The sequence below is a fragment of the Ahaetulla prasina genome, chromosome 5 (assembly GCF_028640845.1).
Source record: "Ahaetulla prasina isolate Xishuangbanna chromosome 5, ASM2864084v1, whole genome shotgun sequence".
Taxonomy (NCBI): Eukaryota; Metazoa; Chordata; class Lepidosauria; order Squamata; family Colubridae; genus Ahaetulla; species Ahaetulla prasina.
This window is the reverse complement of record NC_080543.1, coordinates 37,525,443-37,545,424: the sequence shown is the minus strand read 5'-3', so window position 1 is coordinate 37,545,424 and position 19,982 is coordinate 37,525,443. Positions and strand designations below refer to the sequence as shown.

Here is a 19,982-nt window from a genome sequence, read left to right as displayed (position 1 = left end):
TAGCACAAGCTGTTTCCTCAGTTAGACTTTTTAGGCAGCATGGATAGTAGGCCAGAGTGGGCTAAAAGTTCTGGCTGGTACAGTTACAGCATCTCTGAAGAGCACCAGATTGAAAAAGACTGATGTAGACATATTTGATTAGATGGACAAAGTTTCTGGGTTCACTTAACATATTTAATCTGGTTACATTTTTGTGTTCACATCATAATGAAATCGTAATCATATCTTATGAATTGTCACAATCTGCCAAATCACAAAAAACTAATCCAGATTAAACCAATCAAGTTATAGAATTTTTAGAATTTTTTTTTTTTATTGGCCAAGTGTGATTGAACACACAAGGAATTTGTCTTGGTGCATATGCTCTCAGTGTACATAAAAGAAAAGATACGTTTATCAAGGTACAACATTTACAACACAATTGATGATCAATATATCAATGTAAATCATAAGGATTGCCAGCAACAAGTTATAGTCATACAGTCATAAGTGGAAAGAGATTGGTGATGGGAACTATGAAATGATTAATAGTAGTGCAGATTCAGTAAATAGTCTGACAGTGTTGAGGGAATTATTTGTTTAGCAGAGTGATGGCCTTCGGGAAAAAACTGTTCTTGTGTCTAGTTGTTCTGGTGTGCAGTGCTCTATAGCGTCGTTTTGAGGGTAGGAGTTGAAACAGTTTATGTCCAGGATGCGAGGGATCTGCAAATATTTTCACGGCCCTCTTCTTGATTCGTGCAGTATACAGGTCCTCAATGGAAGGCAAGGCAAAACATTATATAAATGTTTTAAGCAAATAAACAAATAAGTTTAGTATGCTATGTAAATAAAGTACAGTATCTACATTTTTAAAAACTGAAATATTAAGCTTGTGGTGGAAAGGCAGACAGTATGATGTATTAGTAGACTTCCTAATTCCTAAATCAAGGAAGGACTTACACCATGGTTTGGAGTTTAATTTTTTTTTTACTGTTATTTATTTGCTCTTACCAGATATCGCATCCTGAATCCTTCTGCAATTCCAGAGGACAAGTTTGTGGACAGCAGAAAAGCTGCTGAAAAATTACTGGGCTCTTTGGATATTGATCATAACCAGTACCGCTTTGGGCACACCAAGGTAAAGCAATTCAGTTTATCCAGCAGTGGAGAAAATGAAAAGACATGTTCCTAGTTGGTATCCGGAGCAAAACTCTTAGAATGAAATAACTATTATAAGGGTTATAAGGGAGAGTTGGAATAACCCTTAATTTATGTTCTTTAATCATGTATCTCCTCATATGCAGCCCCCGTTGATAAGGTCTGTCTGGATTATGTTTGGGTAGAATAGTTTTATCTCAAGAAAGAAAGAAGAGATTTAAAATGGATCTACTACCAGATCCATAGCCTTGCTATCTACAAGTAGAGATTGAGATTTCAATCAATTGTATAAATCTTTTAATGCAAAAAAGGTTTGATCCTGTGGATTTATAGTCATCCTTGAAATCCTTCTACAGTGTTTTGTCCCCCAACTCTGAAGAAACAGGCAACATTTCTCCAATTTTCTCTAGATTCTCTATTGGCTTCTTTGCACAGGCAGAGTAGTTCCATTATAAATAGCTTACCAGAATGCTATTATAGTTCAAATACACAAAGGCAGAAGCATATCTAAAGTGCCTTGGGTAGAGATCAGCCACTGTGTAATTTGGGTCCAAATGTTTTACTGTATCCAGGCTGACAATAAATATATAAAGGGAGAAGCATTACTAAAGTGCCTTGGGTAGAGATCAGCTACATTTGGGTCCAAATGGTTTTATTGTATCTGGGCTGACAAATCAATCAGCATTCATATATTTGAAAAAGATCATTTTTGGTATCAACTGAGACCATTTCTCCACTAATGGAGAATCTTCTAGCATTACCTGGCCATAATAATGATATAAAACCTGCCTTTTTTTATTATATGGCACAATGGTAGTTGAATTACTGTAGAAGCCTTTATAAATCACTAACAGAGATCCTGCCTTAAGTTTGATTTAAAACTCCTGCTGCTTGACAACCTGATGTTTATACAGATAGGCAAAATGTATTTAGTCCCATTTAAATTTCCTAAATGTCTATTAAAACTTGAGCAGGATGCTTTTAAAACTTTCAAAGGCTTTCCTTTTTCTATGACAGAGGCTATTTATTTATTATATATATGGAATTTGACAGGAAATCCAAAGTAGCAAAATAACCTTTGGGTTTATATTTTAGCTGATTAGTTTCCTCGCCTCAAATAAAATACAGAGAGATAATTTCAGTTATCTCTCATACTGTCTTTGATACTTCCGATATATTTGATCCTGTCAAATACTAGATGGGCCACAGTCAGTCTGGGGCTCACAACTTTCCAATGATTGTCTTTTCCTTGCACCAAAGCCAAAAGATTAACAACCCATCCACTTGTCAAAGGACTGCAGGTGAAGAAATATAGTGGCTATTATTGTAAGATTACTTGCCTTTGTTCCCATATAGCACTTGTGAAATCTAGCACTTTCTCTCCCTTCATGAATCTATCTCCTCTCCTGCTTACACCCACTTTTCTACTTAACACATAGATTTAAACACACTGCTAGCTAGAAGACGAGTTAATTATTAACTTGCTGCTCCTCCTGTCAACTGTAGTTTAGTTGGCATATTTTAATTGAGTTCCAGAAGAGATGAGCTTTTGCACTAGAATAAAAAAAAAACTTCTTTCCTTCTTCTAATATATTCATTTTTAGAAATTTTATTTTTATATTTTTTATTTTTTATTTTATTTATTTTGTCACACAATATATATAAGCATAAGCATGAAATAACTATACAATATATAAGCATATATATAAGTATGAGTATGTAATAACTATATTAATTGGATATAATGAAAGGAAACAATAGGACAGGAACGGTAGGCACGCTTGTGTTCTTATGCACGACCCTTATAGACCTCCTAGGAATGGGGTGAGGTCAATAGTAGACAGTTTTTGGTTGAAGCTTTGGGGATTTTGGAAAGAGACAACAGAGTCAGGTAGTGTATTCCAAGCATTAACAACTCTGTTACTGAAGTTATATTTTTTGCAATCAAGATTGGAGCGGTTCACATTAAGCTTAAATCTATTGTTTGTTCATGTATTGTTGCAATTGAAGCTGAAGTAGACTTTAACAGGAAGGACATTGTAATAGATGATTCTATGAGTTAAACTCAGGTCATATCGAAGGCGGCGTAGTTCTAAATTTTCTAAACCCAGGATTTCAAGTCTGGTGGCATAAGATATTTTGTTGTATTCGGAGGAGTGGAGAACTCTTCTTGTAAAATATTTCTGGACACGTTCAATTGTATTGTGGTATGGGTTCCAAACCTGTATTCAAGAATTGGTCTAGCAAATGTTTTATATGCTCTGGTTAGTAGTGTAGCGTTTTTGGAGACGAAGCTATGCAAGATTAGGTTTACAACTCTTAAGGCCTTTTTTGCGATGTAGTTACTGTGGGCTTTGGCACTTAGATCATTTGATATGAAAACTCCAAGGTCTTTAACAGGGTGGGGGTCATCTGTAAGGTAATGTCCATCAAGCTTGTACTTAGTGTTTAGGTTCTTTTTTCCAATATGTAAGACTGAGCATTTGTTGGTAGAGATTTGGAGTTGCCAAGTTTTAGACCATTCAGATACAAAGTCAAGGTCTTTTTGAAGGGTAATTGTATTGTTGGTGGTGTTAAATAGTTTGACATCGTCAGCAAAGAGAACACAATTACTTGTAATATGGTCACAGAGATCATTAATGTATAATATGAAGAGTGTTGGTCCAAGAACTCTCCCTTGGGGAACGCCACTTTTGACAGGAACAGGATTTGATAGAGCATTGCCAATTTTGACCACTTGTTGTCTGTTTGATAGGAAAGCTGTTATCCAATTGTGGAGGGGTCCGTAGGATTTTAGTTTTAGGAGAAGTTTATCATGTACTATTGAGTCAAAAGCTTTACAGAAGTCTATGTAGATTGCATCTATTGCTTTGCCCTGATCAAGATTTGAAGTCCATATGTTTTTGCAGTGAAGAAGTTATAAATTACATGATAATTTTTTTCTGAAACCAAATTGTTTATTAGAGAGTAGGTTGTTTGTTTCTAGATGGAAGGTAATGGATTAGTTGATGATAGATTCCATTACTTTGCAGGTGACACAGCAAAGAGAGATAGGTCTGTAATTTTCAACTAGGCTGGGGTTTTATAAATTATATTACATCCCTCATAGAATCCTAGAGTTGGAAGGAAAAAGCTGCTGTGTTGCATGTGTACTACCCAGAAGAAAATATATTTTCATTGCTAGATTGTTCAGCCTTCTACATTGTGGAATATGGCTCAGTAACTAGAGCAATTTCATTTTGCAATGAGCTATTATGTTTACACTTATTTGTATATACATATTGTTATTATGTTTACACTTATTTGTATATACACATAAATATATCTATAGCTTTGCTTCTATATGCAGCACAATATACTGTAATCTGTCTCTATGCGTCTTAGTTTCAGTCCCAATTATAAACCAATTTTAACACTTTTATTACATTTGTACAACTGTTGCAGTATTCTCAATCTTCTGTTCTCAAGGGAAAATACCCTTAGCTCTGTCAACATCTTTTCATGGGAATTTCTAGCTCCCAATCATTTTACTACCTTTCTCTGAACTTATTCCAAATGAGCTTATTCCAAGTCAAAATGAGGTCTGACCAAAGCAAAATAATATGGAACTATTACATCATGTGTTTTGGAGATCTTACTTCTTTTGATACAGACTAAATTTGCATCTTCCTTCCTTCCTTCCTTCCTTCCTTCCTTCCTTCCTTCCTTCCTTCCTTCCTTCCTTCCTCCCTCCCTCCCTCCCTCCCTCCCTCCTCCCTTTTTTTTTTTACTTAATATCTTTATGAGGAAGTTTATGGACAAGTCCCTTCAGTTTTCTTAGTAAGTTTTTCAGAAGTAGCTTGTCACTGCCTCCTTCCTAGGCCTGAGAGAAAGTGACTAGCCAAGATCATTCACAGTTTCTGGCCTGATGCTTAACCACTACATCAAACAAATTCTATTCTAAAATATTTTTCAGGAGAAATATTATAAGCCAGATGTCTCTCCTCCTAAAGCCGTACATTTATTTTTTGTTTCCAAAGTGAGTTTTTCATTTGTGTCTCAAATTTATTGTTTTACTTTCAGCCTACTTCTCTATGAATATCATTTTTAGTTTATTTCCATCTAAAATAATGGCATATTATCTATCCCATTCGATTTTCTGTCATCTACAAATTTGATAAACATTTCTCTATTTCTATATCTAAATCATTTGTAAAAATATTGAAGAATTGAGGACCCAGTCCTGAGTTAACTTATTCAAGGCCTCAAGGCCTAGTCCATCTTTAAGACAACTTTGTAGTCCCAGAATCCAAATCTCGCCTATAGACACAATTTCCACATCATAGTTCATTTATAGTATTTTCCTTTTCCTTTCCCTGTCTTTTTCATAGCCTGGAAAGGTAGAATGGAACACTCTTTGAACCCTCAGTGTCTTCACCTTTTTCAAATATCTGTTGAAAATTAAGTAGTGATTTAAAAAAAAATGGACCTAGCAATAGGACTTAATGGCAATTTTTATTAAGGAAAAAGCCTGCCGGAAAAAGGTATATTCTAAGCTCTGTAGTATAGACTTATATTATCATTCTCATTTGCTTTTACAATTTTTAATTTAAAGAAAAATGAGATACATTTTTATATTTCAAGAGTCAATAGTAATTTCAACTATTTAATTAACCACCTTGCACCATGCACTGGATAATGCAATATCACTTCTTCTAAACCGGCATTAAGATTTCATACTCTACTATTTTTATCTTGTTATCTGTTTTATCTTATTAGTGTGCTGATACAACTATTATTATGCCTTATACTGTTGTGCTTTGTTACATGTCTGAAACTGAACTATGTGTCACCAATAACAATTGATTAAATTTATTTGACAAACTGATGGCATGCATTTCAGGTTTTTTTTAAAGCTGGTCTCCTAGGCCATCTGGAAGAAATGAGAGATGAGAGATTAGCCAAAATCTTAACACTAATTCAAGCAAGAGCCCGAGGTAAACTGATGCATACTGAGTTCCAGAAGATGCTAGAACGAAGGTATTATACTCTTCACCACACTGTATACTGGGGACAAATTGTTACTTGTTTTTTTCCAAGTGATTATATTATACAGCAATTTTCCTCAGCCTGGCATCATCCAGATAATGCAGCTTTCAAATTTCAAGCCAGCATCACTTTCACCATGCGGACTAGGAATTTGTAGTCTAAAATCACATATGTTGAGGAAGTAACTTGAGGAGGCAGTAGAAATTTGATTTATGGAAAGGAACTTTGAAGTAGTTTATGTAGTATCTGATATTTCACAATTGTGAATAATGCCATAAAATGCCAGAAAAAATGTATTGTTTTTTTTCTTCTTTCTCCATATTATTATCTTATGCAAACAAGTTTTTTTTTAATGCTGACTCAGAGCTGAATAAGATTTTCCCCCCACTTCTATTTCTGCACTGTTATGTTCTGGCTAATTTTTTTCTTCCTGTGCTCCACTGAAGTGCATGAGTGAGACAGCCTTAAGTCATCCTTAGTTACAGCATTGTTAAAGTAACCTCTCCTCCATTATTCTAACATTATCCAAGGACAACCTTAAGGTATATAAAACTTGTCAGGCTTTTCCATGACTGACTTTGGAGTGAAGTAAGATAACTGGGGTAACTTGAAACATTGGCAATAAGGGCAAGATAATGACTGGCAATAGGCATACGAAATATCATCCTAGGATAACTGCCAGGAGCCATTTGATGTGGAATGGCATACTAAACAAAAAATTGCATGGATTCAAGGATAGATTTACAGCACTATAATTCAGCAATGGAGAAAGACCTAAATTTAGATTGGAAAAATGGCTGCAGTTTTTCAAGAGCACTTGAGCCTTTTGTTACATGTAAGTAAAGGCTCATATATTCTTATTTTTTTATTTCAATGGGTACTTATACAATATAAATAAAAACAACATGTATACATGCTAATGGTAACTGTCACAGCTGTTTCTGCTGCAAAAACATAGATAACTGTGCTTATTGCTTTGAAAATGAAAAAGAAATGTAGAAATGGTGTAGACAAAATGAAGCATACAAGCTAGAAATAGGAATTATTAAAATATGTAGCATCACTATAGTATTTAGCACATAAAAGAAAACAAATTATTATAAAGGCCTAAGATCATGAGAGAAGATCCAAGAACTAGTACTAAAGTTGACTCCATTTCAGATAACTCAAGACTTCCTTCCTTCCTTCCTTCCTCCCTCCCTGCAGAGATGCCCTGCTTGTGATCCAGTGGAACATTCGAGCTTTCATGGTTGTGAAAAATTGGCCTTGGATGAAGCTATTTTTTAAGATCAAACCCCTCCTAAAATCAGCAGAGACTGAAAAAGAAATGGCTAATATGAAAGAAGAGTTCCTGAAATTGAAGGAGGCCTTAGAAAAATCAGAAGCCAGAAGGAAGGAGCTTGAAGAAAAGCAAGTTTCTCTTGTACAGGATAAGAATGACCTGCTCCTCCAGCTGCAAGCAGTAAGTAGATTAAAATATCAGTGTTAATTAATCCAACCTAAGCTTTGGTCCAGCAAAGGAAGCTTGTTGTAAAAATGGTCCTGCTAAGTACAAACAGTGAAATCCAGGGGCACGTAAAACAGCATCCATTTACTTGTAGCACAAACTTTTAATACTTTCAACCTTAATTTACTCAAAAGTCCCCTTCCTTTCTTTGAGTACTTCTTACATAACATTTAATTACATTTTATGTACTGTGAATCATAAAGAAAGAATAGATAAATAGAATTGAAGGCTTGCCAAAAATGATTGATACATTCTCTATCTTATAAAAAATAAAATTGATAGGTACTAAAGTTGTTCACAAAATGTTTGATTGTCAGACAGTTTGCAGCAAGAGAAAATTGGAATGGACAACATTGTGTTTTTTTCAAGAAATGCCTGAGACCAAATAACATCTTTTATTATTATTATTTCTTTCACTTGCTGCTCCCCAAAGTTTATAGCTCAAATATGGCTCCCCAAAGTTTATAGCTCAAGGAGAAGAATTTTCTTTCCATTGATAAAATGCTGCTATAAAGAAAGTTGGTTAAAAAAAATCCTTCTATTATTAGAGAATAGTCAATTTCCTACAAGTAAACAAGTAACAAATGCATTTTTTCTTTTAAAGCAAAAACAGATTGCAGAAGTAACATAAATCTATACAAAAAGGATATGCAAATTACAAAGGAAAAACATATTCAAAAACATCGTAAAAATTAATAAGGGGAATATTATAAATCTTTTACTCTATAAAATAGGGAAAAGGTTGTTTTTTTAGTTTATCATATTTTTCAAGTATTTTTCATAATAAACTTAGCTTGCTTTATTTTTTAAAAATCAATATCCTAAAAAAGCAGGAAAAAAAGAAACAGCCAGTTTCAATAATTTGTTCAACTAAGGATGACAACCTTCGTTTTGCTCTGCATTAGTTAACATTACTTTACATGTAAATATATGAAGTGTAAAACTTTAAAAGCTTGGATATAAATACTAATGTTTTTATACATATTTTAGTCTCAGAATCAGTTTCCATGGCAAATCAGCAAAGAAATGGAATGTTAAATTTGGGATATGTAGCATTTTATATACAATTTGTTGGTGTACTTTTGCACTGGCAAAGAAAAAATGCATATTTTAAGTGTTTGTTATCTTGAACTTATATTTCAACTGACTGTTCTATTTATACATACAAAGCAATTTATATTACATACTTTTTTCACTTCATAAATCCTTTGTGATGAGATGAATAATGTTGGTTGAAGCTGCAGCAATGTTCATAGAAGTTGCAATATTGTACTTGTTGTTTGCTTATTAACCACTGAAAAAAGGGTTGTAAAATCCAGTTGGACCTGTGGCTTTATGAAAATGGTGACTTACATTTGTGATGGACAGGCTCCACTGTGGTCATAAGTGAGGACTCTCTGTATTCACCTAAGAATAAATAGTGTTGAAAGTGGACTTGCTTTTTATGGTATATGTATAGGATTCAGAAATTAAAATGGTAGTTCTGGGTTTAATAATCACCAGATGTGGTAAATTTAGATTATTCCAAAAGGAGGCTTTAGAAAATCCACAATAAATAGAGCCATCATTTGCTATTAGAGTTGAAAGTTTATTTAGTTATTATTTATTTATAAAATTACTTCTATGGTACCAATCTCACACATGTATCTCTGGGTGCTGACATTTAGAAACAGTACAAAACCCACCAATATCAACAAAAGTGCTGTAGGTCTGATTATTTTGTGCCAGTTTACTGTTAAATATAGTGACTACATAAAAAGATTATCTGCACGATGATCTGATCCCAGGCTGATTCTGTGGGTCTTTTAATTGTGCACACATTGCTACTGTAACCGAATTGTGTAAACTTGCTGCTGTTTGTTCATTGTTTTGGTTGTTTTCACATTTTCCAGATTTCTCTGTAGAGTTAGGTCTTCATATATTGTCCAAAGTATGATATTTTGTGCCTGGTTATTTCTCCCTCGAGTGAGAACTTCAAGTTGATGTATTTGATGATTCATTTGTTTTCTTGGCTATCCACAATATCCCCAGGAGTCTGTTACAACTACTTCAATTCAAAACCATCAATACTTTTTCTATCCTACTTTTTCAAAGCCCAACTTTCACTTCCATAAAGTATCACATGGAAACTATTCCTTATCTGTTTCTGATTTTGTAGGCACAGAAACATGACAGCATTTGAAAATCTTTTTCAAAGTCTTCATTGTGAACCTACCAGGTACAAGTCTGTAGCATATTTTCTGACTCCTGGTTTCTTTATTGCAGAGTAACCCTAAAAAGCAGAAACTAGCCACTATTTCAATATTTTCATTGTATAAGTAGCTGAACTTGTCAGTAATTTTGCATTCTTTATACTTACTCTTAGTCCAATTTTTCAGTGAAGTCTTTGATTTTTATTACTAGAACTTCTATATAATACCTCTAAAATCGAAGAATGTTTCCCTTAATGCAATTTTCAAGGTAAAAGCAGTGGAAGAAATCCATTGTCCATCTATAATGCCTAAAACTTCAACAATGTACCAGTGACATAGATTGCTAAGACTAAATAAAGCACAACAACTGAAAGTTTGAACAAGTAGGCCCATTTTTATGCCCCATGGGCCTCTAGGAGGTCTGTTTTCCACCTCTCCGGACTCCACCCACCCCCTGCATTTACCTGGGATCCAAAACAGGCTGCTTGGGGACTCCTGGGAGGGGAAGGGTGAGCTGGTTGTTGGAACTACCAGTTCACTGAATCGGACGTAAAACTATGATTTAGTTCGCTCGAACTGGTCCAAACCAACTGAATCCCACCTCTGAGTCTAGTCCTTTCACTGTGTTAATAAGGAACCAGTTTAAAAGCCAAGTGTGAACACTTTTCATTTATCCAGACCTTGGTATTTACTGCTTAATTTTTTTCCAAGAACTCAAAAATATCTCATTTTTTCAAGTATGGGTTTAGAGTAGCATCTAGTTTAGATTCCAATTTTGTGGCTTAATACTAAAATGTATAGTTGATGATTGATTACCTAAATAGGTTTTCTTGATCCATTAATACAAGTCTCTGCAAATTCTGACAGGAACAAGATACCCTTGCAGATGCAGAAGAACGATGTGATTTACTGATTAAATCTAAGATCCAGTTGGAAGCCAAAGTTAAAGAACTGACTGAACGGGTAGAAGATGAAGAAGAGATGAACTCTGAGTTGACATCCAAGAAGAGAAAGCTGGAGGATGAATGTTCTGAGTTGAAGAAAGATATTGATGACCTTGAAATTACTTTGGCAAAGGTTGAGAAAGAAAAACATGCTACGGAAAATAAGGTACTTTTAATATTTAAAAACAAAAAACAAAAATCAATCTGTTTTAACTGTATAATGATTTTAAAAATGGATTAAAAGTTACATATTGGAATGAAATCATTCCTAACTTCACTGATATGCTGAACAATCAGGAAAGGAATATTTGGATCATAATGGATAGCTTAATGAAAATGTCAAGCTAATGATTGTCCCTTTGAAAAAAAAGTAAATTTCAGAGTAAAATGAATCAAAAATAAAATGCCCACAGTTTGAACTATGCCTCAGAAAGCTGCAGTTTCTCAGTGGGAAAGGTTACAACAGTTGAAGATTTAAGACTAGAAAAAGAAATACATGGTGGGGACAACAAATGCAATAGCATAACTTCATAAAATTGTACATGGTGTAAAAGTAGACAGAAAAACATTAAATCTTCACTAAGTCCAGTGAAATTGAATACTGTAGATGTTTTTGATGACTTATGGAGTTCAGTTACGGATTTTGTTAACTCAAGGTCTAATAATTTTTCAGGAAAAAGATATGGATGAGAAAATCTATATAAATTACATTATTTCCTCCTCTTATTTTGTCATCCTGATATCTATGCCCCTAGAAACTATAATTCTGTTATTTCCTGATAGCATTCAGATGAAGAAATGCAGTGCCTGAGTATTTGTTACACACGCAAACACACAAATGAAAGCACACACACACACACACACACACACACACAAATGTACATGCACACACAAAAGCATTTATTTAATTATGGAACCTAAAATAATGTAGATACGATTGCACAGACTCTCCTCTCCAGGTATTGGCCACATCACAGTTGCCTGGAGGATACATTATATGCTATGACATCTTGAGTGTTGAAAATTGTTATGCAGGTTATTTTGAACAACGTATTTTATTACCTGAATATGGAACTGTCTGTGCTCCAATACTCTAAGCCCAGGTTTTTCAAACTATGTTCTTCACAAAAATTGATAGAGTTCCAAGAGAAATTAAAGCTCAATTGAACACAACCCTGTTTTGCCCTTGATAAGGAGTTCTAGAATTCTTTTTTCAACAAATAGGTTTCACAACTGAAAACTCTTCATCTAAGGTATTTTCCTTCCTTTCTTATATGATGGCATGTCTCTGATTCTATTTACATGAGGGCATACTCAAAAAAGGAGCAGTTTTCTTTGTTTTGTATGAATCAGAAGTACATTGTTTTTCACAAACAAGGATCAAAATGCATTTGAACTGCATTGACTCTGCAAGAAGTTCTTGACTTTTATACTTACTTCCATTTCATTTTTCAGGTGAAAAACCTAACAGAAGAAATGGCAGCACTGGATGAAATTATCAGCAAACTTACAAAAGAAAAGAAATCTTTACAGGAAGCTCATCAACAGGCCTTAGATGACCTGCAAGTAGAAGAGGATAAAGTCAATACTCTGAGCAAGGCTAAAGTAAAACTGGAGCAACAAGTTGATGATGTATGTTTGGTTTGTTGTTGTTTATTTACCTAGATAAACCTTACCCAACTGGTACCTTTAGATACAATGGTGTACAACTCTCATCATTACTGATTAATATTGCCATTTTGATCTGGAATGGTGAGATCTTTCATCCAATAGTTCTTGGAGTCATTTAATTGAATAAAATTGGGCTTTTTAATTGATTGCCTCAGTGTTTGATGAATAATAGCTTTGATTTGTCTTACCATAGATGTCAGACCCACTCTTTGCCATGAGAAAAATGAATTAAAGCAAACCAATTGCTAAGCTTCTAATTCAACAACAATGGCCTAAGGTGAAGCATGAACACATGTGTTGATCCAATGATCACATCAGGCTTAGCCAGAAGTGATGGCTTACAAACTATAATGGCTAGACTCATACAGTATGCTAAACAAAACCAAATAATCAACATTATGTCTAAGCATGATGTATAGACTTTCTATACGTTATTATAACTTACGCAACTAATTGTAAGATACTGTCAGAATTCATAGCCCTTGAAGCCTTGATCTTTCAAGCGTTCACTTCCAAGTTTTTATGTCTGTAGCTTGAAGGATCTCTGGAACAAGAAAAGAAAGTGAGGATGGATCTGGAAAGAGCCAAACGAAAACTGGAAGGAGACTTGAAATTGACTCAAGAAAGTGTCATGGATTTAGAGAATGATAAACTGCAACTGGAAGAAAAGTTAAAGAAGTAAGGTTATTTACAGCTTTTAATAATTTAGTTTGATATGGTAGCATAGAGAAAAGCAAGCTAATGCCTTTAATCACAATTTCCCCAATTCTTTGTTCCTCACAATTTGCCATGCTGGGTGGGACAGATGGAAGTTAAAGTCCGAAACATCTAGAAGGGACGTGCCTTTTTGATATAAGCAATTTTGGGTTCCCTTCATATTCACTTATAAACATGGAAACTAACTACCAATTATGTGAAAATAATTCCACATACCTAAACTTACAATATAAACTGCTGGGTACTTGGAGGTTCCCTGCACTTTTTGTTCCAAGGAAAGCAGCCAAAACCTGAAAGCTTGTCGGTCCCCTGAGGTTTTGTCATATGTGCCCGGTGGGTATGTTTGACTAGTAAGTCAAACTTCCACATAACAGAAGTGGATAGCTTGAGAAAGAAGTGTAGAGAATTGATAGCTAATAAGATTTTTAAAAAGAAAGGTCAGGGGAATAACCCTACCTACAAAGTTACCCTGGCGCTTTTAAATTTTACACCTCAGTAATAGAGGCAGCAAGACAAAACAAAGATTCTGTGGTGTAGGATTCTGTTTTTATTTTCCTCCCCTGATCTGCTATAGTTTCTTTTATTACAGTAAATTGGTTTTGGCAGCAGATCAAAATGTAGCACAAAGTACACTCACCAACTTCACCCAATATCAGAGATATTATCCATGGATTGCTTAGTTTCCAAATCTAGAAATAAGATAAGATTTTTTTAAAACTTTGCATTCACAAGTAGGTTTAAAAAAATATATATCTTGATAAATAGCAGTAATGGTGGCCATTACTCCTGAAACTGCATTTCTGCTTAGAAAGCAATAAGGCTATTCTGATGACTCATTGTCTTATATTCCTCTACATCTAAACATCTATTGCTTTAATAGAAAAGAATTTGAAATCAGTCAAATGAACTCTAAGATTGAAGATGAACAGGCCATAGTGATGCAGCTCCAAAAAAAGATAAAAGAGCTTCAGGTAAATAATGAGTGATTCTACTTTTCCTCCATTGAGCTGGTAATTGTTTACAATTTATAAATCAGCAGTGAATCTGAGCATCTTATTTAAAAACACAGTGCATTACAGGAAAAAAAAAATAACCTGCACCAAAGGAACAAATATGCAATAATAATAAACATTATTGTTGTTGTGTTATTTCTTAAATTGTACACTGCCATACCCCCAGAATCTCTTATCTATATAGAACAACCCAGGTAGATACCACAGTAGTTGGGTGAGAGGACAGGGAACATGACAGAAAAGTCTCAGAGTGGATTCTAGCCACTTCAGGTGCCTAGAATATTTTTCACTTTAAACAGGACTGGTGACTGTCTGTAGACATGATAAGAATTTACTGTAATTCCTAATGTAGGCTGTTATGCACATTTGATTGGATTCACTCTTCATCTTCCCAGAGGTACTCCAGGGCATCTTTTCTGTTGTGTTATCTTCAGGATCTCCTTGGAAAATAATGGGCCACAGCTTGGGATCAAAATGGTGTATCTTGATACAGTTTTTGAACAGCTTTAGTACCATTCAGTCTGAATTTCTGGCAATTAGAGGCATCCATGTGTGAAATGTTTTGCTGGATACCACTGGATTCCACAGAAAACATCCAGATCACATTTCTCCACTTCAGTGCTGCTTCATAAATTGGGATTCCAATTTATATAATTTGCAAAATTTATACTGTTTAAAAATCCATGTCCTGTTGTGGGTCTAGAAAATGCTTCTCCATGTGTTGTCTTCTCACAGCTAGAGGTTCCAACTACTAGTTCATGAGTACATCTATTTTTCTTTTAAATCCATCAAATGTTGAAAGGGGTTTTGGATTTCATATGATTTGGATTCCTTCTTTTACTCACTTTCTCGTCCTCTTTCTTTAGGGAGGATTTAATGATTAAATTATAATGATATACATGAAAATATCTAGGTAATTAAATAAGAAGGTTGCACCTTCAGAATGCCGGCTGACCTTATACAGTAATTTCTACAGCCTGATTATAAATGCAAATCAGAATCCGTTATCATTTCCTATGCCCAACATACATTCCTTCATCCACAGTTTAAACAAAAATGATAGATGTGGTATAAATGATATCCATGACCGGTGAGTCCACATCTAATTCTTCATTTCAAACCTTTAGAACAGGAGATGCAAACTGGAATCACAGCCCTCCTGATTTTTGTTTTTCAGAAGTCTCTTCTGATTGCATGGTTTTCTGCCACTTTGAAGCAGGAAATACTTTAATAGTCTAGTCTAGGTTAAATATCCAAATAGGTTTAGTGTAGCCATTTTGGAAAGAAAGTCCTCCAAATACCTCCCCTAATCTCAGGAAATCAGAAATTATAGCTTGTATATAATTTTCAACTTTTGGGTTCCTCACAGATCTAAATAGCTATCCATCACGCCTGCTTTACAAGAAGTGCTCTTCGCTTCCTGTGAGGAGAATGAGAACAATACTCATTCCATCTCCACATCCTCTCCAACACACAAAAAACTTCACTGAGTTTTATTTTGCACTTTTCAGAAAAAAACTATCGATCACTTGAGAAAAACAGGTTTGAAATCTTCTTCTAGAACTGCAGGGGTCCAACTAATAGGCAGGACTTAGTTGCTGGATTGGCAGTCATAAAAGAGTAGGTGAGACACTTGGAAAGAAAGATATATGAGAGAAAGTGAATTGGAGAGGGAGAAAAGATATACTCAGTAAAAACAAAAACATCTCTCTGAATACCCTTGATTATAAGCATATAGCAGCTGGTGAGTTACAGAATAAGATTCTATCCTGGAAAAATGAACTATGTTGATATGTGACATCAACACTGAATTTGTACAGGAGCAAAGCCCTTCCAGAAATAAAAATACTCCCCTTAGCTATTGATCTATGAAAGCTCCATGATCATCTTGGTTTAACAGCTGACAAAGTTAGTTTTCATTTCTCTTTGGAGGGGAGGTTATGGGAAGTGCCATTAATAATGCTGCAACTTGCTCATTGCCCAGAAGTAGAATATACAACTAAGCTGTTTTGACAGTTCTAGTTCAGAGTCAAAACATGGATGAGAACTACAAAAAGAGCTTCTCTTTACCTTATAATTCATGCTTCTTTGAATTTTAAAGGGGCATAAGATGCTTTAAAAATATATATTTACCACTTCCATCAAAGTTTGCTTTCATGGATTTTTGCATCTCAAGTGCCCTTAGAGTAATTCTATGCATAGTTAGACTAAACCCTGCAAAGTTCAATAGTGTATTCCATATAATTTCAAATACAACTGCAGCCTGATGTCATGGGGAAATGATACAAAACTACCTTTCCAGACAGGTGGAATCATAGTAAATTCACCATGTATTCAGAATACATATCAGGCATTTACCTTCATTTTAATGTCTCTATGGTTTTTCCTATCCAATTACATGTTGAACTGCAACTCTTGTCATCCCAGTGATAACGCTGCCTGGGGATGATAGAACTTAGATACCTAGGCTTCATTATGCTATGGGGTTTTTTGCTCTACAGTTAATATTCTAACTAATGCAGAATATTATCCTGCTATTTTTTTCTTCTGGTTCTCTTTCACTCTGATCATTGATTTTGTGTTTTACAAATTAGGATTAAGGAGAAGATAAATTCAGAGGGAATTTCATAGATGGTACTTGAACTTATTGAACAGAGAGGTCTATGTATACAAAAAGCTCTATGTATTCTGCCATTTTACTGCGCAGTCAAGGATCAGCAGCTTCCCAAGCAGTACACATATCAATAAATCCCAAGAAAGTCCATTATGAAGGAGTCACCCCCTGGGGCGTTTTGATTAGTAGTGTACTGTCATGGCTAAGAGGGAGTCTTGTCCTTAATAGATTGTTGAAGGATTTCTCTTTCCTTTCAAGAAATTGTTCTTGAACAATTTTTCTGCCCACTAAGTTGGTACAGAATTTTGAAGCTCAGATTCATGTTCAACTAGGTGAAGAGAGAACTTAATGAGGTTCAAAATTAAGTATATATTCAGGTTATATATACAGTTTGTAGCACATATAAGTGGAATACATAAGTGTTTTTAATTTGTCTTATAGGCCCGTATAGAGGAATTGGAGGAAGAACTGGAAGCAGAAAGGGCTGCCCGAGCAAAAGTGGAGAAGCAGCGATCAGATCTGGCCCGAGAACTAGAAGAACTGAGTGAGCGACTTGAGGAAGCTGGAGGTGCTACTTCAGCACAGCTGGAAATGAACAAGAAACGTGAGGCAGAGTTTCTCAAACTACGACGGGACCTTGAAGAAGCCACTTTGCATTATGAAGCTACTGCAGCTACACTAAGGAAGAAACATGCAGACAGCTTGGCAGAGCTTGGGGAGCAAGTTGACAATTTACAGAGGGTCAAACAAAAACTGGAGAAAGAGAAAAGTGAGCTGAAGTTAGAGGTCGATGATCTATCATCTAACATGGAGCAGCTGGTCAAGGGAAAGGTAAAAGCAATTTAATATGAAAGTTTGAACAGGGATCTATAGAGAGATAGATGTAGTAGATATATAGATATAGATAGATAGTTGGTCTATCTTAAGTTGTAAGAACAGTTTACTCTTCGCTATCTTGAAGAGCTGGGTAACTAGCTGTTTCTCATTTAGTGTGGCTATGGTTTTCTGTCCATCCATAGTTTCTTCATAGTTTTATACAGTGGTGGGATTCAAATAATTTAACAACAGGTTCTCTGCCCTAATGAACAGCTGGGTAGGCGTGGCTCAGTGGTCATGTGACCGTGTGGGTGTGGCAAACTCAACATCACTCACATCAATGGGCGCTTCGCCTTAGCTGTTACAATATAATAAGGGTTAACCAGAGAAGCAGTTTCTGTAAGCAATAAAGCAATAAAGATTAGCCTAGAAACAACTCCAGAATGCTTCCTTCCTGCCTTCCTAACAGGATTAGCCCTGTAAAGTGGGAAAAAACAAAAGGAGGTTTCTTCCAACAACTGGTTCTCCAAACTGCTTAGAAAATTAACAACCGGTTCTCCCGAATAGGTGCGAACTGCTGAATCCTACCACTGGTTTTATATATCCATTTTCATTAGATCTGCTATTGTCGTAGCATTTCATCAATTCCAGGATCTTTTGTCCTATCCATGTATGACTGGTTCCAGGAGCTCATTTATTGTCAGGTTGCCCTGGCTCCCCAACATCTGATATGGATCTTGTTAGTCTGAGTGTCATCTGAGCTAGCATGACTCTCTTAGATTCCCGTATTTGAGATAGGCAGGGGAAGCGTTAGGGGCCTTTGCCCAAGGGCTCCTACTGGTAAGGTAAGTACCAACCAGGATTTCAACCTTGTCTCCCTGTCAATGGTGGCACCCTAAGCACCATACTATCCAGCCTATGTATGTATGTATGTATGTGTATGTGTGAGTGTGTATATGCACAAACACACACAATGTGAGAGAATGTATTACCTTTTTTATTATCCAAAACTCTAATTTCAGATCTTAGTTCAGTTTTCTTTATAGACCTTCACTGTAACTTGTCACTAAATTAGTTACTAAACTGTTAGTTACTAAATGAAGCAGTCACTTAATAAGTATTAAAAATAGTGACCACAGACTGTTTTGACATTTTCTGAATTCATTTGCAGAAATTTTAAGCTAGTATCTTTTATGGACTTTGGCAGAAGTGGGTGACAGTTTATTGTAAGATCGCATCACGCTCTTCAGAAAAACTTCCATTTTACTTTTCTTTAATAATAAATGATGTGTGGAAGAATTGTAAAATATTCCTTAGGGGTATTTTTTCTCTCCCAAATACTGACAAGAGTTTCTAAAAGAATGTCTAAAGTTTACAGAAGCATACTATTGTCTAAGTAACATATTTCATCTCATGAATTCAGTCAAATAGTTCCAAATTATTATTAATTAAATGATTTATTTCATTTCATATGTCATCATATATTGCTATATATTTGTTTTTGGGTGATATAATTCCAGTAAAATATTACTTATGAGAAGTAATAATTTGGTTGATATATAGATGAAACAATTTCTTATTATATTTTGAGAAAAAACAAAAGGTTATCTTTGTAGATGGATGTGTAAAAGATTTTGGCATTTTAAATATGTAAGTTTTGATTAAGAATCAGATGATTCGTATTATATAATAACATTTTTTTAAAAAAAAATCCAGTCAGATTTTTCCCCTCTAGTTAATTATTTATAAGTATACCATTTTAATTTCTTCCAGCCAAATTTAACAGTATCCAAGGTCTTTAGGTTCAAGGGTGACTGAGTTATAGTTTCTATTTGGATTTCATTTATTTATTATTAAACTTGTATGCCTTCCATCTCGCCAGAAGCAACTCTAGGCGGATGACAGACATTCCATTAAAATGCACTAGAAAACATTAAAACAGCAGATAAATTCCTTTCCTGCTTACAGTAAGTTTGTTCCATCGCTTTAGGCAAATGCAGAGAAACTCTGCCGTACTTTTGAAGATCATCTCAGTGAGGCCAAGACTAAAGTAGATGAAATGACCCGGGTGATAAATGATCTCAGTGCACAGAAAGGGAAGCTGCAAACTGAGAACGGTAAATTATTGGATAGTTCTGTACAATTCTTATTATTGTGTTTTATCTTACTTTTTCTCAACACAAATCTGCCTCAACTTGCACACCTCAACCTCTCAGAGGGGCTTTTCCTAGAGTTTGTTTTAAACCACTAGACACAATGATAAGTTATGGGAGGTTTCATGGAGTTTGATTTGAAAAAAGACTCTGTGGAGCACCAGCTGTTGGAGACATTGGACACATCCCT

General features: G+C 35.0%; 1 protein-coding gene across 1 annotated transcript in view; it reads left to right on the top strand.

The window, feature by feature from the left end:
• The window catches only part of MYH15 (myosin heavy chain 15), a 107,257-nt gene that overhangs the window by 44,698 nt on the left and 42,577 nt on the right, over positions 1 to 19,982 (top strand). Inside the window, exons 22-30 of the mRNA XM_058186017.1 lie at positions 994 to 1,117; positions 6,020 to 6,156; positions 7,372 to 7,627; positions 10,732 to 10,974; positions 12,264 to 12,440; positions 13,012 to 13,157; positions 14,077 to 14,167; positions 17,265 to 17,654; positions 19,630 to 19,756. Of these exons, the coding sequence (XP_058042000.1) occupies positions 994 to 1,117; positions 6,020 to 6,156; positions 7,372 to 7,627; positions 10,732 to 10,974; positions 12,264 to 12,440; positions 13,012 to 13,157; positions 14,077 to 14,167; positions 17,265 to 17,654; positions 19,630 to 19,756 (1,691 nt within the window). The remainder of the gene's footprint in view (positions 1 to 993; positions 1,118 to 6,019; positions 6,157 to 7,371; positions 7,628 to 10,731; positions 10,975 to 12,263; positions 12,441 to 13,011; positions 13,158 to 14,076; positions 14,168 to 17,264; positions 17,655 to 19,629; positions 19,757 to 19,982) is intronic.